Here is a 23603-nt window from a genome sequence, read left to right on the forward strand (position 1 = left end):
GAGGAGACTACAAGTCTGGGCTGCTGTGAGAACAGATGAGTTCATGCATTTGTGAATGTAAATGAATGAAACTGCGGATGTAGGAACAGCAGGAGTTGTGACTAGAGAAAATCTAGAACAACAGTTGTGTTTCAGACTCTTTCTCAGTTACGAATGTATTTGTCTGTGAAATGTTTTAAAAAGCGGCCCTTAAATATCCAATTCAACACAATTTGTGATAAAGTCACTAAAACAACTACTAAAAAGGTATTAATGGCTACTGTTACTACAACAAATTACTAAAACTATGAAAGTATTCCAACAGATCAATTATTAGTTGCAGATTTATATGATCTTTTTAATAGTGACTCATTAAAAATGATAATTTTTCATTATGTAAACATTGTTTCCACTGGTAAAATTGCTTCTTTATTCAAGATAAACAAATGGTCAGCTGTTTATATTATTAGTTATACTTTTGTACAATAAGCTGAATTTTGGGAGATCGGCAAGACAATGTTAGAACTATGTAAACCATTGTTAATTCTAGTTTGTTCTATCTATATATTTATTATTTTCTAACTTTTCTATGAGTGATGGTGATATCACAGCAGCATAAGCCACCTAATGATAGGCTTTATGATTTTAGGCATTATGACAAAGAATTTGTAACAGCAGCTGTCTCTGGATTAAATTGTTGTACACACATGGAATCCTCATCCTAGTTGGGATTTAGATAATAACATGTATAGGGAAAAACTGGGAATGAGGATTCCATGTGTGCTGCTGGTCTATAATGAGACCTTATCACAGACTTGAAAAATATTATTTTGTGTATTTTTGGCTTAAACCTATGACAGTCACTTTTTTTGTTTGTTTCACCACTCAATACGGAGTATATTTCAAAGGGCTCACATTGTTCTATTTTACATTTCGTGATTGCAGGGATGTTGCCCACTAGCATTCCATAAAAGTCTCACGTGTGCTTCATCGGAACACTGGCTCCAGCTCATAGATTTTTGGGAGAAATGAAAATTTGTCAGCCACGCTGCCCTGCATCCCCCGTTTGATAAGAAAAGTTGCAATGCGTGCTCATCCACCAGGACCAGTCCTGCTGGTCCCTTCAAAGCTTCCAGAGCCTTTGATGGGGTTGATAGGGATCAATGGAACAGGGAAGGACACTTTAACTGACTGTGCTACAGACAGGGCGGGGAACAACTGGAGACTGGCAGAAATGGAGTTCAGTGATTATTAGGTGTCATCACAGCCTTGAAGAATCCATTTACTACAAGAGGCAGAAATATAATGAGCCATTTTTCTGCTGCACTCTATCTGTTATAAAGAACAACCAGGTATGGCTTATCAGTAATTTCCAAGAATTTATCAAAATTAGTATTCAGTAAGTATGCTGTGTGTGCATAAAGCTTTTTATTCTCTATTGTGATGCCTATGATCTTTACACCTGTGTTGTAGTTTTTGATTTGAAGTTTGAATCTTCAAAGCTTTGGTCCTGAAGATGAATTTACTGGAGATTTAGCCGGGGATGATGAAGACTCATTTATTTATTGTAGAGATCTGAACAACAGCTCTGTTGGGACATGAGTCTCCCTCTGGTACTGCGGGGGAGGAGAGGATGGGAGTGGGAAGGTGGGTCGAGGTGTGTTTGTTTCCATAACAGAGCAGCAAACAGGCCCATTAGAGATGAAAGGGTCTGAATGGAGCCAATCAAAGACAGGGCCAGCAGGAGACTGTTCCCCAGCAGACATCAGTGGTCTGAGATTGGGGCCAGCAAGGATGACCAAGTCCTTCATCGTGGATAAGGAACACTGACAGACAATAAAACTTACTATCTGTTTCAGTTTGTTTAACATTCCACACATGTGTTCTATTCAGGTAGTGATGCTCCTCACAAACATGCTGCCACCTGTGTTTCAGGACAAAAAGCATGAACAGGTAAACAGAGACTGATGAGATCATGTAAAACCCTATGGAGCCAAAATAAATGAAGAAATAACTAAAACTGTATTTACCATATTTATGACAAATACTTTGCCATAAATATCAAAAAGTGTTTTACAACAAAAATGCTAAAAGATTAAAACAAAATGTTACCCAAGAGTTCTTTGCTTCTTTTTTTAAAGAGACCTCTGAGTCTATGGATCTCAAGCTCAAGCAGAGGCTTCCAGAGACTCGGGGCCACTGTTTGCTAAGGTACTTTCTCCTTTAGGTTTCAGCCTCTTAGTGTGAAATATGAATATTCATTTGGAAACCTTGTAAAATCCTGCCAGAGAAAAGAATTGTTTGGTCAGATATGACAAGAAACATTTCAAAGACCCAGTCTCAGCCTGTCATGGGCAACCTGGTGATTGGTCAGCATCGTCAAAGGCGATGAGTCCAACATCAGCAGAACAGAATATTTCCCTGCATCACTTCACATTAAGATGGACTGGAGACTCCAAGAAGGGCTGTTTCATAGAATGAGCTCTGTGAAGGTCAGAGCGAAAATGATCAAGAATCCAAAGGTTATTTACTGTAAAAGTTTTCCAAATCATATATGCAGATATATATGTTGTTCCTTTTTCTTTTGATTAGTCGGGAAAGAGAAGGAAAGAAGAGAGTCGATTTTGTATTTTTGTGTCATTTTTTAATTGGGTAGATAATAATCTTGTTAAAATAAGCTGGGACTTGACTCAACACCAGTGAAGTTTTGATTAAAGTGAGCAAACAGAGACCAGTGGTCTTAAAGTTCAGAGAACAGGAAGATGCTTTCATTGAATAAACTAATTTTACCTGTTAAAGAAACAAGTAGGGAAAAAAAACAGGCCCAGCTGGAGTTTGAACAGATGATAAAGATGGGTGACTTTACTGAAATATTAGAACACCCTTGTGGCCCTTAGAAATGCATATTGCAGAATTGCATCTGGTCTGCAGATTGTTGCAAAAAATTGAATGGGTTTAGTCAGAATTTTGGCATTTATAGATTTAGCTTGGTATCATGTCAGATTTTCACATTATGATTATCATTGCCTAAAAAAGGGCAACACAGTGGTGGTGTGGAGAATTCTGTCAGCTCACAGCAAGAAAGTCCTTTGTTCAAATCTGCGATGTGGTCATGACCTCTGTGTGGAGTGTGTATGTTCTCCCCATCTGTGTGAATACTCCAGTGTCCTCCCAGAGTCCAAAGAACCCCCAAACTTTGTGGGGTTAGTCCAGGGGTGGGCAATCTCAGTCCACGAGGGCCGGTGTCCCTGCAGGTTTTAGATGTGTCCTCGAACCAACACAGCTGATTTAAATGGCTAAATTAGCTCCTCAACATGTCCTGAAGTTCTCCAGAGGCCTGGTAACGAACTAATCATGTGATTCAGGTGTGTTGACCCAAGGTGAGATCTAAAACCTGCAGGGACACCGGCCCTCGTGGACTGAGATTGCCCACCCCTGGGTTAGTCTAACTGGTGATTTTAAATTGGTTGTCTGCGTTAGCCCTGTGACATACCGGAAAATTAGAAAAACATAACAGCAATAATGTGGCCATTCATTCATCTTTATTTATTGTGTTCTTCTTCTTCTTCTTCTTTTTTCAGCTGCTCCTTTTAGGGGTCGCCAACAGTGGATCATCTGCCTCCATCCCACCCTATCCCACTGTCACATCAGCCCTCTGCATGGCCTCCTCCACTACATCCATGAACCTTCACTGACGTCTTCCTTTTTTCCCCCTCCTTCCTGGCAGCTCCACATTTATCTTTTGTCCAGTATATACCCTATCCATCCCCTGCACATCTGCCAAACATCTCAGCCTTGTGACTCCAAACCACACAACCGGAGCTGTCCCTCTAATCTTTTTCTAATTTCTAATCTGACCGAAAACAACAACAACAAACCAAAACATAAAACATACAAACATTAGGCCAAAACTAAAGCCGGCTGTAAACAGGACACAGACTGCTGTGTTCCTGCTACTTTACTGACTTTAAAGAGCTCACAGTGCTCTCCCATTGACTGCATAGTTAATATCTCATAAGTAACTATGTAGTCAGACAGGTGTGTCTGTCATTGTTCTGACAGTCCTATGAATCATGTAATGAGTTTCTAAGTGCTGGAGCCACAGAAACACAGACTGTTGACATGTCTCGCTGTCTCTGCTTGCAGCTGTGTTTTCTTCCCGTCTCCTAGCCTCTCATCTGCTTCTGGTCTGTCTGCCTCAGCAGGCCTCACATCAAAGAAGTCAAGCACTGCGTCCTGTGACAGATCAGGAGGGAGGTGACGAGGTGGAGCAAGCTGACACTGATACCCAGTCATATAGCATCCAGACAGACAGACGGGCAGCAATGGAGAAAACAAATGACCAGCTCCCCTTTGAACTCTTAACAATACCAATCAGCCAGCTACAGTTTTGCTGTTGTTGTTGTTGTAATTTTCCCAAAAGATTTTTTCTCAAAACTTCTTCACAAAAACAACATACACAGTTTTAATCTCAGGATTGATGGTGCGTTGGAGAAATATTAATGTGATAAATACAAAACACTGTATGTTTTGACTTTATGGGGTCATGTTACATATTTAAATGCATACAACTGTTCTGTCCTTAAACATTTATAATTCTACATGTATACACAATAACAAATATTATTTATTTTACTTCATATGTAGCAAAACTGAACAAATTTTCCTTTGTAGTGTGAGAACAATGAGAAACACTGCAGAGAAAATCAGTGCACAGATACATGTAACAAAAGAAATATATGTTACTGTAAAACAGTGTTTAGCTGAACTGACAATAAATAAATGTACCTCAATCTGGCTTTTCTGTCCTGATATATGACTGGATTGTTCTTTGAACTAAGTTTGAAATGATGTAATGAGCTTCGTGTTTTCAGAACCATGTACATAGTCCCATTTTCTGTGAGTACTATAACATTTTTTTCCCATTAATGCTTTTTAATTTTTACACTGCACCTTCACAGGGTGTCTCCTCCCTCTTGCCCTGTGGCAGCCTAGATAGACTCCAGCTCTCTCTTGACCACACTGCATTTTTCATCTTCAAAAATTTAATGTGTGATGATTAAGGAACAAAAAGTAAATCTTTATAATATAGTAAATCACTCTTTGGACAATGATACTCTTTGAAGTTGAAGGCCATAGATGGAGCTTTAACAGTGATTAGTTTTTAAATGATGTGATCAGGCTGATAAAGAGTTGATCCTGTGCTTTTAATGTAAAATAACATGCACATTTAATGTACTTAAAAAAAAACCTGACTCAGACCTCTATAAGCAAGAAGCACTTGGGATATGAAAGTAAAAGTGCTTAATGCAGGGAGGTAGTTCCAATTGATCTCTATATTGCTACAGATTAAATAATCAAATAATCCGTCAAATAATGTGAATTAATCAGACTGACCAATTTTACCATTGTTTGACACTAGAACCAATTATTGTGGCCTCAATAATTTTACAATAAAGATATTTTTACAATATCTACAAAAAAATTGGTAGCTGTAATAATCATGCAATAATTGTCTTTAGCTTTGTTTAATATGGGTTTTGGTTCTTTTTCTTTAATGAGTAAAACTTAAAGAATGTAAGGGAGGTTATGGCAGAGTGCGACCATGACAGCTTAAACAGGTATTTACATTATCGCGTGCGCAAATTTAAGACGACATTTTTAATTATCACCATTATTATTAACCCGAATATGAAAACTACCACATACATATAAAGGATTAAAAAACACGGTATCACTTTTAAAAAAAAAAGTAATGTAGAAGTATTTGAGTACATGGAACACCGGCATTACTTTACAGCACTGCAAAATACAACAGTACATTATACTGTTGCAGTAGTGTCGGAAGAATTACTCACATTATTCAGATAAGTAAAAGTACACATGGAAATCGTTTTATTACTAATAAAAGTCCTCTATTCGAATACCTTTACACGACCACAGTCATTACAGTGAAGTTAAAGAGTTAAAGTGAAGGCATATTCGTGCTTGTTAGCGCCACTGACAGCACCATTACCCGAGTGTGACTTTATTGGGTTTGAAAAGCCTCCAGAAGATATTAACAGGCTTTAAGGTGTTAGCTCTCCTTTGTTTCATGTTGGGTGTGTTGGTATCAAAGCACTGAGAGCCTTTGAAGTGTTCCAGTTTCAGTAGGTAATGAACTATTAGCACCGGCTCTCCCCTCCACTGCGCGCACAGACGGAGGGTCAGCTTGAGCGCACAGCCTCGAATCCATTCTATGATCACCACCAGAGCTCACTGTCATTATCTTATCAATGGGAGTGCTACGTGATCGACTAAAACCTCTAAACAACACAAAATACTTAACATTTGCACATAAAACATCACCCCCCCCCCCCCCCCCCCCTGCCCCTCTCCCCCGACACACACCTCTTCCTCTCAGTCAGTCTCGGGGTCTATCAGGGCGGCGGGGCTGATGTTAACAGCCACTTCACAGCTGGGATCATCATTTTCAACTCATTATCAGCCACCTTAACTGATCCCCACATAGTTTGATGTGATTTAAGGAGGTACAAAAGAGATGACCAACCAGTTTCTATCAGCAGGGGTGGGAAGTTACACTCTGCGTATCTGCATATTATGCTTTGTCAAACTCTTACGTAAATACGTGCATTTGCTCAAATATTTGCAAGTATTTTCTTGTTTGGTGACTTTACAAGACATTTCAGTGCGATATATCCCAAACTTTTAGCCACTCTCTTTTTATATGAGAGCTTATTTTTCACTCACCATTCGACAGTTGAAAGAGAGAATATTTTAAATTAAACGTTTAAAAATGGTCTAAAAACATTGCAACATCAGTTCTTTATCAGCTACAGATAAATCCTGATGAAATAAGCTATAAAAGGATCACTGTTAGTGCGCTGTGTGAACACTCTTTTATCTCGGGATCATCCCAGAATAAGCCATTGTCACCGTTTTCAGCCACTCACAGCTCATTGTCATGATTATTAACCTGAAAGCTGCTTTTTAAACAAGGAAGTTAAATTGTTGGTACTTCATCTGAAATTACTGGACACGATGAACAGTTTAGCATTCAACCTTTGAGGAGATTAAAGGCCATGAACGTTTCTTTAAAATTTTTCTAAAAGAAAGAAAGAAAGAAAGAAAGAAAGAAAGAAAGAAAGAAAGAAAGAAAAAAAATAAGCAAAGATTACAAAATTATCAGCAAAAACGGGATATTAATAATGCTCAAATATTTTGTTGCATTTGGCAATTGTATTTTTCTTGTTTTTATTCAGTTTTGATCCAATTTTCTTGTTTTTTGTTCTTTTATCTTTTGAAAAGTTGTTAGGCAGTCATTTCTTTCACTACATTTATACGTGTAAGGGAGGTGCTCTGCAAATGGTAAATGGAGGAATGGGTAATATTTGGACATACAAGCATATGTATACAATTGTTTGAATTTTAATCTAGCCTGCATCCTTTATTTTTAGACTGAGATTGGCTGAGACAGACTGTTTTACACAATAAATTAAGATATTCAGAAAGCAGAAAATCCTTCAATTGTTACACTGACATTTGGAGCATTTAATATGTAATGAAAATGAAATCAATTCATTTCTGTCAGTCCAATTACAGTTACACAAACCTTGTGTAATTTGGCATACTACAGCCTATTTCTTAATGACTGGACTTCCAGATACTGTTTATCAGCTGTAGAAAGATTTTTAGTCCTATCCGTTTCTCCTACACTTGGCCCATTTTTTGTTGAGGAATTTCTGTCGAGGACACACTGCACACCATTGCCAAATATGTCAAATTTACAGCTACTAAGTCTCTGGATTTGCCTTGTTGCAAAAATATTGTTTTATGTCTGTCAAATTATGTTGTTTTGGGAATTCAGCTAAAGAAATGGGAACAAATGGTGTGTGTTTGTGACAAGCTGCCAGCAATAAAGTGCCTAAAGACAAAGTTGTCTGTTGCAAAGTTGTCTTTTATATGTAGACAGAACACTGGTTCATCCCTTGAAGTAGGTGTCTTTTTAATGTTTGAAAGCCTTCAGAAAGCCTTGGTAATCGTTGATCAAGACCACTGTAAAGATTTACAACAACAGCTTGCTTGGGGGAAAAATATAAAGAAATGAGAACTGACACTAGTATTTTAAAGTTACTCCCTAAAAAACTGCAGAAGGTTAAGTTTTTAATAGGATGGATATGGCTGTGGAAAAGATGGAGACAGTTTGGGGTGAAGTGACTGTATTATCTATGTGAAGAGCGGGAAAGAGGGTGGGTCGGGGGTCCTTCCCAGACTCACTGGAGCCTTGTTGTAACAGCCTCATTGAGACTGAATGGGACGTCTTAATTACTCAAGTTGTGAAAACTAAAGGAGGGCTGGACTGCAGGGAGGGGAGGATGTGTGCTTTGATCTTCGGGTTGAGGGAGGTTGATATGAGGTGGGATGTCTTCTATAAATACAAGCAGGTTGTAGATGAGGTAGTCATAATTCTCCAAGCTTCAGGACAAACGGATTCCTCCTCAGCAGCCATGAATGGACATTTTTCTATTGAGTGGATGGCCCAGAGCAGCCAGCAAGAAGGATCAGAGACCAGCACCATAACTGTCTCCGGACCTACAGCCTGTGGGACGCTTTCTGAGAGTCTGCCTGGTTTTTATTGCAGGCAGAAGTCAGAGAATATCCCTAAGCAGGAAAAGCAAGAAAACAGGAGTCAGGCCCTTGAAGCATACAGCCAGAGTATTCTCCATCAACAAACCGCTCCCAATAGCCAAGGTAAGAGTTAATAATGAGCCAAAATCCCAGACTCCAATTTCAATGTAAAGTCTATTTAAAAGTGAATTACAGCAAAAAGTGCATTTACATTAAAACAGCTATTAGTTCTGTGTAAATGTGCATTTTGATATTTTTTCCTAAACATTCTTCACATTTAACTACATTTCAGCTGAATGCAAATATGAACATCTCAGAGAACATCGATCATTTTTTATATTTTTTTATTTTTATTTTTTTACATTTTCATTTCATATTGGTGCTCCTGAGTACAGTTACTTTGGTTGTCTTAATTATTTGATCTTCTTTTTTTAATCTTCTTATTTACTTTAGTAGAAAAAAAACATTTATGCAACTTTATTGTTATTAGGCTACTTTTTACCTAACAGATATTGGTGTATTAATTAGAAGAATATGAGTTGATAAATGTATCAGTGATGCAATGCATATGTGTTTCGTAACCTATAAATAAACTGCAATAAAAACTTGGACAGTTTTATAGCTGAATGTCCATCCAGTTAACAGTATGTGGTTAAATACTTTGAAATAAATAAAATGCTCTGTAAACTACTCAAGTAAAATACCAGAATATGTCTAAATCATCCTAATGTCAAGAACAGATTTTAAGTTTCTTTCTTTCTCACTTTCTGTTTCCAGTGACTGAGGTTGGTTTCAGCAGTGGGACAGAGGAGGAGACCTCAGGATATGAGAGCGAAGGTGGGCAATCTCTCTCCCCTTCAGTTCAAGCCGACTCAAAATCACCTCCATCTCCTCTAGTGGGTCGGAGGCCCCGGACAGCTTTCACAGCAGAGCAGATCAGTAGCCTGGAGAAGGCCTTCAGCATAAGTGCTTATCTGGGGACGCAATCTAAGGCAGAACTCCGCAAAAAACTCCACCTGTCTGATAAACAGGTAACCACCCCCAGTATCAATACTTGACATCATGAATTCATGAACCTGGTGCTGCTGGATATTCAAATTATGATAAATCTATACAACAATCAGAAACAGCAGCAAATTTCAAAAAGAAACTGCCAAGAGATCAGTTCTCATGAGCACCTATTTGATAGCAGCTATTGACCTTCAAAACCATGTACTATTTTTAGTAGTTAAAAAAAAAATTGTATTTTATGCTATTTTTATTTTTAATTTCTATATTTTATAGTATTCTAAAATACTCATGCCCTACTGTTCACTAACAGAAAATTAACATTACTTATGTTTTATTTCATTATGTCTTGTATTTTAAAAATGTTTCTTATATCTTAAATTTTCTGTTTTCATCACAGATCAGAAACTGGTTCCAGAACAGACGGATGAAGGTAAAGAGAACCATGCAGGATGCTCTGGCTCAGGCATGCCAGGCTAATGTCTGCCAGGCCAGTGTTGCCCCACAGTTCATTCATTACCCTGAGCTACAGGCATACAGGCCAGGGCCATACCCAAGATACCACTCAGCAGCAGCAGTAGCACCTGAGGGCCCGGCTGCCACCTCCTACATCTATCCACACAGTCATGTGCAGTTCAGTTCCCCTCTGCCCAGCGTCGCCACTCTGCCCATGGACTCTTTCTACCAGTACAGCAGCCTCTCAGGAGTCATGGTGCCCTCTGCCACATCTCACCTCAGAGAGTCCTACCCAACTTATCCTCCATATTACTGAAAATCACATGCAGACATTCTTCTGTAATGTAATCTCAGCTGTGACATTTTGGCTTAGACAAAGGGAGAAGTTTTTGATTTGATTTTTGAATAAAATAAAATGCGTTATTAGAAACATGGCAAAAATACTGCTTTGAAGCTTGAATCAAGAATCAAACAGGGTAGTGTGCAATAACGGTCTGTTTGTAATTTATGTATAGTTTGAATGTATTTAAATTTCATTTATTAAATTTCTGTTGTTATGTCACTGTTGGGTTTATGTCAGTGTCAATATTATTCAAATAAATAATAATTATTAGATTATTATCAGATTATCTGATCTTTTTCTCTCATCTAACAGTCAAACATTTCATTCAGTTTAATTTTGTGTATACATAGCCACTTCACACCAACCATTTCATTTTCTTTCAGTTTTATTTAAATAGGATGGCCTGCGGTGGCTAGATTAAAATAAAAGACCTTAGTAACAAAGAGGACTTTCATTATAAGCACCAACAGTGACCTTCGAGGCACTTTATATTGTAGGGTAACATCCTATAATATTAGAACTATTTGATGACCAACAGTGACTTGGGGACAGTAGGAAAGACATCCTGGCTGTTTCTCCCTGGTTAATCTTTGAGGTTCTTTCCTACGGATCTCAGCTAATTATTAAGTGGTGTCTATTTGTGTGTGTTCCCCCTGTTTTTACCTTCTGCCTTAGAGGGAACATTCTCTGCTCTGTGGGTTAAGTTCCTGATAACTCCAAGTTTGTGTTTCATTGTGTAGTGGGAGTTAAAGAATATGAACAGGTCTTTTGTGAGTTTGTTTTGAATTGTATACAAGATGTATAGCAGGCAAGAGCAATATGTTAAGAGTTGTATAATACTGAACCCTTTGGATTTTTTGTTCTTTTAAAGTATTGATTTCTGAGCAGACCTTGGCTGAAATAGCCCTAGCCTATAGCCTATAACTATTTTATAGCCTATAGATATTTTAAGAGAGGATTCAGGGTCACTTGATGCAGCCTTAACTATATGCTTTGGCAAAATTTAAAGACACCACCAGAATTCATTTTTCAATTTATTTTCGCAAAAGGTTTAACATTCTAATGATGCCCCCTGGTGGCCGCATTTTTAAAAACAAACCAGCAGAAACCTATCGTCCTTGACATCTTGATTGCTATCTTGCCATAATCCTTTTCTGACAGGCTCCACTGGCACAACTGTGATTATATAAGTAAAGATTGAAGTGACATAAAAAAACAAACAAACTATGGTTTACTTATTTCAAATGCTTAAGACTACCACGACTTGGATGACTGAGACCCAGTCACAACAGGGATGTCAAACACATTTTACATAGTGGGCCACGTACAGCCAACTTTGATCGTGTCGTGAAATGATATGACAAATATGTAAGATTGCAGAAAAATTTATGATAGTGCTTGCACAGGCCGTCCTGTGATTATAAAATATAAAGTTCATTTATTGAGAATTCACCAAAAAACAAACTGTTATTTACAACAACAAACATCAAATATCTCTTAATCAATAACTTTGGCAAAGTATGAATGGCAATGGGGTGAACAGTTTTTATCTATAGAAAACGCCGTAAAACCTACGAAAATACAGTTAAAAGGTTCAAAATCTTTGCATCCCTTACCATTTTCTAAAGCTTTCCAGTGGGGTGGATTAGAGTCTTTGTTTAGGATTTATACTGACATCTTCTGGCAGGTCCGGGAAATGCAATAACAATGGAGTAAATGAAACATTCAGACATGATAAGCTGCTGGAGAACCACCAATGCTGAGAGTAGAATTCACCATTATTATTTTCTTCTTATTCTCCATCTTCTCTCTGTTTTCTTTTCTTTTCACTCTCACCTCCCTCCTCTTAATTCTCCCCTTCATATTCTTTTCTCTTGTTTCCCAGCCTTCAGTTTATTCCTCTTCACCCTTTGTTTCTTCTTTCTTCCTCCCCTTGTTTTCCAAAGTCATTCTTTGCTATTTTATTTGGTTGGTGTACATAAGTAAGAATGTGGATGTTGAACAGTTGTAATGAGGTATTGTTCATTTTATGTAAAATTGTACACACAAAACATGTAATCTACTTATCAAGGGTAGTGTATTTTCACAGACTTGTGAAACAAAATGAGATCCATCTCAACAAAGAACTATTATTATTATGTGGTGTACTGTACTAATTTATCTAGCTATTTTTCACATATATAAATAGGTTGGAAATGTCCATTTCGAAATTTAACCAAAATGCAAAAGTATAATTGTGAAAAAAAAACAAAACAGATTTCATCATCTTCTAACCGAGACGATTTCACAATCGGGATTAAAAAGTTTTACAAGACGTAAACGGAACTTCAGTCTGAACCAATAGCTAGAGAAAAATATTACAGGTGGGCACGGCTTACAATACCGGCAGACCAATAGGAATGCCGTAATCGTGTGAACTAGTGAAACGGGCAGTTAGTTGGACCAATCACAACGTCCCCCGAAGGGCACCCATGATGCACGGGAAGGAGGCCCGCGCTGGCTGAGTGCACGCAGAAAGCAGCTACGCAGGAGAGAGGGGCAGAAGCCGAATGGTGGAGCTGAAGATGGCGGATGGCGACAGCGGGAGTGAGCGCGGAGGTAGTAGCGGGGGAGGAGGTGGAGGTGGCTTCCAGCACTTCCAGAGGGACCAGGAAACCCAAGAACTGGCGTCAAAGCGTCTGGACATCCAGAACAAGCGCTTCTATCTGGACGTCAAGCAGAACAACAAGGGCAGGTTCATTAAAATCGCCGAGGTCGGGGCTGGGGGCTCTAAAAGTCGCCTGACCCTCTCGCTGTCAGTTGCGGCGGAGTTCCGTGACTACCTCGGGGATTTCATCGAGCACTACGCCCAGCTGGGCCCTAGCAGTCCGGAGCAAATAGCACAAGCTACCGCGGGTGAAGACGGTGGGCCGAGGCGAGCTCTAAAGAGCGAGTTTCTCGTCCGGGAAAATCGCAAGTACTACCTGGACTTGAAAGAGAACCAGCGGGGGAGGTTCCTCCGGATACGGCAAACCGTAAACCGCGGACCTAGCTTTGGAGTGGGGGGCCCAGTGGGCGGCATGCTGGCCGGCCAGACCATAGCCCTTCCGGCACAGGGGTTAATAGAGTTTAGAGACGCCCTTGCTAAGCTCATAGATGACTACGGGGGAGACGACGAGGAGATGACCGGGGGCACGGCCGCCGGGGGCTACGGCGAGCTTCCCGAGGGCACTTCCATCATGGTGGACTCTAAACGGTTCTTTTTCGACGTTGGGTCCAACAAATACGGCGTGTTCCTGCGCGTGAGCGAGGTTAAGCCGAGCTACAGGAACTCTATCACCATCCCGTTCAAAGCCTGGAGCAAATTTGGAGGAGCTTTCTGCAGATATGCAGAGGAGATGAAGGAGATCCAGGAGAGGCAGAGGGATAAAATGTACGAGAAGAGAGACGAGTCCGAGGGGGACGATGTGGATGACGACTGAGAAAAGAAAAAGCTATCAGCAAGTTACATGATGGCAGATCTACACTATAGGGTTATTTTGCGAAAAAACAAAACAAAAAAGAAGCAGAAATGACAGATAAAGTGCATGACAAATCGTGCTGTAATAGCCTACTAAAGTATTGTGGAGTTTTAAAAAAAAAAGTACATGTGCAGGGAATTTTTGGTGTATTATCCTAAAGTTTGTTGGGCTTGAGGTTGAAGTGGTGGTTTGAATCTCTGAAAGTGAAAAATGTATGAATGAGATGTATCTCATTGGCTGAAAAAAAAAAAAAAGTGAGTTATGCTTTATCGTTGGAAAAACTAAGAGGAGAGAACTTACTAAAACCAGCAAGTTGGTTTTTCATAACTAGAGGTGAAGCCATTGAATGCTTTCCTATGTGCAACATAGTTTCTATTTAAAGAGTGAAGACCTGTTCAAGATGTTTTCCCTTCTTGGTTAAAGGAGAGAGCTAGCATCCATCCTGTTCCAGTCCAGGACTCTCCTCTGTGGGAAGTTTGCGGGATTTTTGCAAGTCAGACAGGAAAAGCTGAGAGCAATGCAGAGACAGAGCTGCTGTCACTCTATGGATTTTATGTGTTAGATATGTCAGCAGCTAGAGAGCTGTCAAACAACCGCACAACTGCTGCTGCAGCATCTGCAGGCTGTTAATCGAAAAGATTACCCAAAATGTCCGGGGGGGGATTTACTAAGAGGATTATCTGTAAACCCAAACAAAAAGGGCCTGGTGGACTAAATTAAACGCTTTGACTCCAGTAGTCAGTTACAGTGCAGAACAGCTGGGTTTTATGTTATACATATAATCTTAGCAAGCGTACTTATTGTTTTCTAGAAGATTCACTCTGTGAGAAAGGGCGGTGACTCTTCTCACACCAGAGCATCCTTGGTGTTTGAGAACAACCGCTTAGAAAGCCAACAACTGGGGAGCAGATGCCACCGGAGGAAACACAGATATGGTTTTATGGGACTTTTCAGACGATGATTTGCTAACAGGGGTCCAAATGTCTTGCAGTTGGAGGAGGAGTGCTGCATTACATGTAGCAACAAGTTTTCTCATCAGCCTCATGTTCAGAACTGGACAGCTGTCCTATCCAGCCACAGGCCATTCTCTGACAGCGCCTTCCAACACATTATGAAGACCCTGGACAGAAACACATTGATGGATGTTTTCTTTTGTTTTTCCTTTTTTTTTGTTTCTTTATTCCCCAAAAAGAGCTATATTGAAATGAGATTCTACTTATAGGAAAGATATTACCAAACAAACCAGCAAAAGATATTTTCAGATACTTATAAAGGAAAACATATTTCAATCCTAAAAATAAAAAGTTAATTTCTTAAAACAAAATTGTGACTCAGATCTCAAGGTAATTTTTTCATGTTCTTATAACACTTCATTTATTAAACACTTTGAAATGAAAGACTCGATTTTGTGACTGTGTACTTGAAATCACGTTATTCATTCTGCAGACTAATTGGGTGAATCGATTATTTTCTTGGTTACATACGTACAAGAACAGTCTGAGACTGCATACATCCTCCTGCAATATTTTACCTTTTCAAGTTATATAAGTGTGTTTACTGTAGAATTATATAAAGATGTCCCAGACCAGCGTAACAGTCCATGCTCAGCAGATGTCCATCTAGAAACCAGGCCACCAGGCTATGACTACACTATGCAGTTTCTCTTCCAGTGCCACACCAGTCTACCCACTCAGCTAGTTCTGCTGGATATTTTTTGTATATGGCACAAAATACCCAGTTTTGCCTTATGTCGCAATGGAGAAGACTCTTTCCACAAATTTCTGGATCCAGATCTGATTTGCCCCCCAAAATGAATCATTTTAATACTAGTAAAACATTAAATTCTCCTGTATTTTTATTTATTTATTTATAATTGTAAGTAATTCTAAATCAAATAAGATTTTGCTTTATTATTTAGAATGCAATTTCTGGTCAATACTGTCAATATTCAAAATAATGAAAAAGTGATTTAAAACAAAGAAAAATGCCAAAATAAAACTTTTTGGCTGATATATTGACCTTAAAGAGTATATTTCATTCCAGCAATATCACCTAATGCAGATGTGATATTGCTAGTGATTTATCAGTCCAGCAAGATACAGTTTGCATTCATTTAAGACAGGGGTGCCCAATCCCAGTCCTCGAGAGCTACTGTCCTGCAGCTTTTAGATGCATCCCTACTCCAACACAGCTGAATCAAATGGTTTGATTGCCTCTTCAGCATGCCATCAAGTTTGGCAAATGCCTGATAACAAGCCATTCATTTGATTCAGGTGTGTCGGAACAAGGATCCATCTAAAAGCTGCAGGACGGTAGCTCTCGAGGACTGGGATTGGGCACCCCTGATTTAAGAGGTTCATGTGACTATTAAAGTGATGACACTTATTAGTTCTTTACTTATTAGGACAGCTTCACATCGAACTGAACCAGCTGTGCAGGTAATGTTTACTGTCATTATTTACTGGCTTTTATTGTATTATTATTAAACAGAAGTATCTATTTAAAAAAACCCAGCTCTGTAAATATCTGATTAATGCTCTGTCGATTAGCTAATCACATTTAAGTGTTTCACTTTTAAACTGTACCACTTGACACCACTTTGAGCTTCATTTCATACATTTGGTTTCATTTGGTTAAAACCACATTTGACATTTAAGAGTACTTTTGAAATCCATATTTACTTTGGCCAACTTAAAACCTTTACTTCAGTCCCTTAAGTTACAAACTAGCATACAACACGAACAATGTAATTATACAACTAGTTCCCATTTGCTATTTTACAGACATAAACCTTTGGATTAGTTGGATGACCTACTACTCATTGCATTTAGGTTTGATCACTGATGAATAATTCATCAAAAATATCTTCTGGTTCAAGCTGCTGATGTGACAATTTGGTTTCCTTTGTAATAAATGCAAAGGGTTAAAACATTAGCACTTCTGACTGGATAAAACACAGTCACTGAAGCTTTCTTTTTTAAACAAATCATATCAACTATTTTGTTCTTGGATGTTCAAAACTTAAACTTTGCTGCCTTTCAGAAAAGAAAGAAAAGAGTTTAAGACAAACAGAAATGAAAAAATAAACATATTTCATCATTTAAATTAAATTTAAGGTACCGTATTTGCATTTATATAGCGTTTCTAGTCTTACTGACCATTCAAAGCTCTTTAGACTTCAAGTCACATTTTTGACTATACAGCACTTTATCGAACTCACATCCATGGCTAATTCAAAGTCATCAGTTAATCTAACATATTTCTTTTGACTGTGGCAAAAACATGCATGATAGGTTAATGTAATTAGTATGTCCACATATTGGAAATGTGTATTAATGAGAAATGACACAGGGAAAAATGTCGTGATCCTTTATTTATTCAGGCAAAAGAGGGCAGCAGAAGTTACAACAAATACAACATATAACAAGTAGAAAATAAGCACATAATTCTGTACAGACAAGTGAACACAAACATGTGAATAAGATGCAGAAGTAGATCATTATAAGTGTGACATTAAAAACAGTCACACTGACCAAAAGAGCTATTCTCTCGCTCTTTTAAAAGGGATTTAAACTCCCCCATTGTAACCATTTCTGTAAATTTCAGCTCCTTCTGTTGATTATTCCAGGAAACAGGGACAGCATATTTAAAAGCTTTCTTCAAGTTCTCTTCTGATTCTCAGAACCAACATATGTATAATGTTGTGAGAGTGTGAGCTTTATAGTGGTATTTACGCATGTAAACACAGATAAGAAGCAAGTAACCCAAGTAGAGATTTGGAGATAAAAGCCAACTAGTTGGAACATCTGTGGATATACAGAGATGGCCATTTAGCAGCAGCATACAGAAAACAGTGATGTACATGATTTCTACAGCTACTAATAAAATGTAAAGCACAATGGCAGACAGTATTGAACTGGCCAGGTGCATTCATTAAATACAGATCACCATAATCCAATAAGTGTAAAAAAAAAAAAGTTGCATAAATCAAGTGTTTCCAAGGTTGGAGAGAAAAAAAAATCTAAAAAAAAAAAATCTAAAATCTAAAAATCTAAATCTAAAAAAGAAATTTAGTTTAACCCCAAAATGATAGCTAGACACCTGTAAAATGTGACTATTTCAATTTCAGCGCCTTGAAGGGTTTTGAGCTTAGGACATGTAGATAGGATAGATGTCAATAGCACCTTTAGAAAATGATTTACTTTAAAAATTGGTGACATTTTCAATACTTATTGTACTTGCGCTATGTGATTAAGTAATTGCACCCTTGTTAAATCACAAATTCACTATTTTGAAACTACTATCACTAAGGGTATCCTCAATAGGTTCATTTGACAGTAATATGCCAGATACCCTTCCAGACAGACAAAATCACTTAAATGCAACCTGTCAGCTAAAAGATCTTAAAAAGTAACACATCATGCTGTGATATAAAAAAAAAACCCCTCAAGAACAGATGAGAAAAGCTTTCTACAACTTTGGGAATCCAACAAATCCAGGGTGAGAGCCATTATCCACAACTTGAGTCTTCTCAAGTTGAAGACAGTGGTGAACCTTCCAGGCCTATAAAAGTACTCCAAAAGCACATTAATAGTTCATCCAGGAGGTTAAAAACGAAACCAGAACAACATCCATAATACTACTGAACTCATTCAATTTAAGGTCAGTATTTGTGATTCAATAATAAGAAAGAGACTGGGCAAAAATGGCATCCATAGAAGAGTTCAAAGACAAAAGGTGCAACTGACAGAAAAGAACACATCTTACATTTGACAAAAACATCTTTATGATCCTTGTGATGGCCAAACCCGTGGCCACACTCTAAAGTCAGTAACTCTTGTATTTTCATTTCTTCATTTGAACACAGTAACACACTTTAGTTTCCAATAACTTTATTGATTGGTTTGGATACATTTGTTCTATTTGTAAGGGCGCACATTTAGTTTACTTATGTATTCATACCATTTCATTACTTTGATTTTTGACTAACCTTTGTCTTTTTATTTCTTACCTGCCATCATCCCTGGGAGTTGCTGGACAAAAGATGGTAGCCAGGGTTTGAAACCATTAAATACAAAGAGGGATAATTGGACCACACCACCACTTCCTGCTGAAGGGGAGAATGTGTGTTTTCTTTAATTTAAAAACAAAGTATTTGTATTTAATTAAATATTTGAGTTTAGGGTTTAATGGTTTTGATTTTCTTCTTTAGTGTTTAGTTTATTAACAAGCTAGATTGTACTGCATTGTTTTGTGATTTATGATTGTGTTTGTTTGTTACCCCTCATGTGTCACAATGGTCTGATCAGCCATTATATATACCCCTGTGTGTCATTTCATGTTTAGGTCAATTATGTTTGTTTGGGCAGTCGTTTGGTTTGTTAAGTTTACAGTCTTTGCCTGAGTTCAGTTTTGTTTCTTTGACCTCTTTTATGAGCTCAACATTTATTACTTTTGTAAATATAATTTTTGGGGGTTAAATAAATAAATAAAAACCATATTTTTCTAATAATTCCTGGGACTCCTCCTGTTTTTCAACTTGGTCCATCACAATCCTGAAGACTTTTGGAAAAATACTCTGTGTCTGAACTTTTTTGAAGGTTTGATTCAGGACCTGGATATGGACCTGGGTTATGTAGCAGGACAATTATCAAATTTATTACCTCCTCCCAAAAATGGGAGCACCCAGAGATGAGAGTTGGAAGCAGAGTTGCAGTCCTACAAGCCTCTCTGCAGCTTCTCTACTCCTATTGTCCCCCTGAAACGCAGTGTCCATAGAGACCAATAAAAAAATCAGCATAAATGATTTAAGCATAAAGAACAATGCATTTTCAACAGCAGTGAAGACTGGATTGTAAAACATTAAGTATCTCTCTTCTCTGTTAGTAAATGGTATAATAATTGATCAACATATTGATATATTCTGCCTTACAGAGATCTGGGTTGAGCAAGATCATTATATTTAGTTCAGCTTCAGTTTAACTGAAGCAACACTTCCAAGTCTGCTGGGGGCTTCCCGTAATGCACTTAGCATTTCTTCTCCAATCACCTTTCTTCACTGTCCATGTATTTATATATTACTTTGCATTTAACTATTAACTATTATAAATCTATGGCTCTCTTCCACAGTGTATCTTTTGTCCCATCTGTTTTACCTAACTCCTAACTCTTCATGGCAGATGGCTGCCCTTCCCTAAGCCTGGTTCTGCTGGAGGTTCTTCCTGTAAAGTAGAGTTTTTCCACTTCAATGTTGCCAGGTGCGTGTCTTTATTAATCATTGAGTAAATCATAAGATTATTGTGTTGTGTAGAAGTATACAGCTGAATTTGTTGTCAGATATTTTATTGAGATGTGTGTATATAACAGGGCCTTATTTCCCCCAATAATCAGACCCAACGAATATAACCCCCCCCCCCCCCCCCCCCCCCCAATAAAATTATGAATTAGCTTGCATAAATAGGCTGTTGATTTTCTTTACTCATTTCAGGTATTACCAGCAAAATAGTAACATGTTTAATCATCTGGGAATTTACCCAGATTTATTTATTTATTTAGACAGAGATCTTGACCCCCCCAATGTTCAGCACAAAGTTACGCCGATGGTATACAATTTAGGTTTTGGACTAGTATCAGATAAACCTTTGGCACTAAAATGCCCATGGAGTTCTTAACTGAAACCTGCAAAATGATTGGCAGTTGGGAAATGGGCCACATGTGTTTTACAGTTGCTCTCCTCCTGCACGCATATGGCTCTAAAGTAGAAAAAAGAGTGTTCAAAGGCAGCAGAGCTTGTGTTTAAATGCACAACTAAGCAAAGTCAAGATGTGCTTTTTGGTCATGTTCAGTCCGCAGCATCATCCCTTAGTTTTTTTTTTTTTTTTTTTTAATTGATTAATACAATGTGTGGAAGTATACAGCTGAATTTGTTTCCTGGTGTGAAGATCAGAAAAGGAGAGACTTACAAGTAATCTGACTCCATCACCTCCTCCTCTTCAGGGATCTGTTCTCCTGTTGTCGTTTGCTGTTTCTTCAATGAGAAAATTTGGCAGCTGTTAGCTGCCTATGCGCATGCAGAGAGGGTATGCTGACAGGGCATGCTGGCTATTTTAATGTGGGAGGCCTTTACAGAGTTGGCATTCCAGGTCTAGGAGTCAGCTGTGCTATTAGGATTTCAGTGTCTGGGGATGGAGGCGTACAATAGTTTGATTGTGATGAGTTCTGCTCACATGTGGTACACGCAACGTTCTCCTGCTGAAACATGCTGAGCTATGCGCAAGCAGGTATTGTTACTAGACGAATTGCCTTCTTCTCTTTGGTAATCCTTGTGTCTCAGCAACAGAGATAGTTAGATGGTCAATTTGAACAAAGTGGCTCTTAGTGCCTCAGCACATAATTACTGTCTAATAAGTATTAAAAAATGTAAATGTCATATAAGTGTTACCAGATCTGACAAACAAGAAGTTACCTAATCTTGGATTCAGTTATTCTTGCTTAATTACACTGTAATGGCATGTAATGCTACAGTCACAGTAGGGAAAACAGTGTTTGAAGGATACAGCATGACCAAAATTATTGTCACAGTGTATAATGAACTTGCAAGTTTGTTGCCTTTGAAGTGGCTTCTTTGAAGATGGGAATCAGGTCAGTGATCACGTGCAGTCAGTCGCCATCTTCAAAATGAATTTGGTACATCAACATGGCAATTAAATCTTGAACCTATTCAATTGCAGACTGATATCAGTCTGCAATTGAAAAGGATTAAGATTTTAGTTGTGTGCAGTCTGGGCCATTACATCATGTTATGTGTCTCTCTTCATTCATTTGGCCAGTATTTATACTACATTTGATAATCACTGCAAACATACCTTTGTGGAGAGTTGAAATCAGCTCACTTTAGAACAGGCACCCCTTAAGTTTAAAAAAAAAAAAAAAATCTTTCATTTAAGAAGTCTTGTGAGTCTATTATTAAAGCGCTATTTCATATTCAGATGCTAGAGGGCATTGTGGGCTGGTGTTATAGGGTAGTGTTTCAGGGCAGAGAAAAACTTTTCTGTTGTGAGGCTATTTGTTGCAAACTCAGTGTGTGTACCTCTTCTAGTCTTAAACACTGCACCACACATTGATGTCACAGGAGACCAGTTGCCCTCTGACTGCAGACTGAAAGAGCCAACCCCTTTATGATGCTGTTCCCTGTTTCTGTTGGTCTGTCACAAGTCAGGGATTCATTTCCAAAGTGTAAAGTCAAACAGTGCAGACTTTCTACATCCCCTCTTCCACATTATACTGTATGCTCCCAGTCCTACTATTTTGGTAAAGTGGACACATTATAAGAGTTCCACTATATGTTTTTTTTTATGGCAGATGGACTTGCTGGGAAAAATACTACTTAAACCAGACTTTGCTCGCTGTCATTTTTTTGAAGAAAGCAACCAAGTAGTAAAGTAACATCCACACAATAGCGTTAATATCGTCAGCACAAGATGATTAGTTCATTAAGTATTTACGGCCTTAAAGCACTGTAAATCAAGACTTACTATCTTGATAGGGCTATGAACCACAACAGTAATATCCTTGTGAGTATAACAAGCAGCAGGTGGTAATGACTGAAGGTTATTCTATTAAAAATATTCTGCAACTGGTTTACTGAAATCAAAATTCTTTGAAGTGGTTAACGGTGCTGTGACATTCAACACAGATGTATCATATCTCTCCAATAGACTTAAATTTGTTTATGTAAATGGAGAGTCCTCTTCACACTGTAACTTCATCTATCCATGAAGCCAGATAAAACACACCAATTAGTTAAACTGGAGGAATGTCTTAAAGACATAAAGACCTGGATGGCCTCTAATTTTCTGCTTCTAAAATCAGAAAAAACAAAACAAAACTGAAGTTATTGTACTTGGCCCTGAAAATCTTAAAAAATAATGGTAATGCCATTACTCTGGATGGCATTACCCTGGCCTCCAGTAACACTGTGAGGAACCTTGGAGTCATTTTTGACCAGGATATGTCCTTCAATGCACATATTAAACAAATATGTAGGACTTCTTTCTTCCATTTGCGCAATATCCTATCTCAGAGTGACGCTGAAAAACTAGTTCATGTATTTATTACTACTAGGCTGGACTACTGTAATTCGTCATTATCAGGATGTCCTAAAAACTCCCAGAAAAGCCTTCAGTTAATCCAAATTTCTGCAACAGACAGTGTATTTCAACTATATTGGATTCCCTTCACTGGCTCCCTGTTAAATCCAGAATTGAATTCAAAATCCTGCTCCTCACATACAAAGTCCTGAATAATCAGGACCTATCTTATCTTAATGACCTTATAGTACCATATCACCCCATTAGAGCACTTCACTCTTGCACTTCAGGTTCACTTGATGTTCCTAGAGTATTTAAAAGTAGAATGGGAGGGAGAGCCCAGGCCCCTCTTCTGTGGAACCAGCTTCCAGTTTGGATTCGGGAGACAGACACCATTTCTACTTTTAAGATTAGGCCTAAATTTTCCTTTTTGCTCAAGCATGTAGTGCTGGATCAGGTGACCCTGAATCCTCCCTTAGTTATGCTGCAATAGCCGTAGCCGTAGGCTGCTGGGGGATTCCCGTGAAGCATTGAGTATTTCTTCTTCAGTCACCTTTCTCACTCACTATGTGCATTGAATCATACTTGTTATTAATCTCT

General features: G+C 38.3%; 2 protein-coding genes across 2 annotated transcripts; both read left to right on the forward strand.

Moving 5' to 3' along the window:
* Positions 1 to 8486: 8486 nt before the first annotated feature.
* Positions 8487 to 10387, forward strand: ved (ventrally expressed dharma/bozozok antagonist). Its single transcript, XM_063480225.1, has 3 exons — positions 8487 to 8730; positions 9385 to 9638; positions 10016 to 10387. The coding sequence occupies exons 1-3, from the start codon at positions 8487 to 8489 to the stop codon at positions 10385 to 10387; spliced, it is 870 nt and encodes a 289-aa protein (XP_063336295.1).
* A 2428-nt stretch (positions 10388 to 12815) lies between these two features.
* Positions 12816 to 15047, forward strand: purbb (purine-rich element binding protein Bb). The gene has a single exon (XM_063477795.1). It carries the CDS (start codon positions 12964 to 12966, stop codon positions 13873 to 13875), a length of 912 nt encoding a protein of 303 aa, XP_063333865.1. The 5' UTR covers positions 12816 to 12963; the 3' UTR covers positions 13876 to 15047.
* Positions 15048 to 23603: the final 8556 nt, after the last annotated feature.

Source organism: Pelmatolapia mariae, linkage group LG7 (genome assembly GCF_036321145.2).
Source record: "Pelmatolapia mariae isolate MD_Pm_ZW linkage group LG7, Pm_UMD_F_2, whole genome shotgun sequence".
Taxonomy (NCBI): Eukaryota; Metazoa; Chordata; class Actinopteri; order Cichliformes; family Cichlidae; genus Pelmatolapia; species Pelmatolapia mariae.

Excerpts from the sequence above, each read along its gene's own strand:
- ved (XM_063480225.1), top strand. The coding sequence starts at position 8,487 with ATGAATGGACATTTTTCTATTGAGTGGATGGCCCAGAGCAGCCAGCAA. Across the intron at positions 8,731-9,384 it reads AACCGCTCCCAATAGCCAAG|TGACTGAGGTTGGTTTCAGC; the intron begins GTAAGAGTTAAT and ends TTCTGTTTCCAG. Across the intron at positions 9,639-10,015 it reads TCCACCTGTCTGATAAACAG|ATCAGAAACTGGTTCCAGAA; the intron begins GTAACCACCCCC and ends TTTTCATCACAG.
- purbb (XM_063477795.1), top strand. The coding sequence starts at position 12,964 with ATGGTGGAGCTGAAGATGGCGGATGGCGACAGCGGGAGTGAGCGCGGA.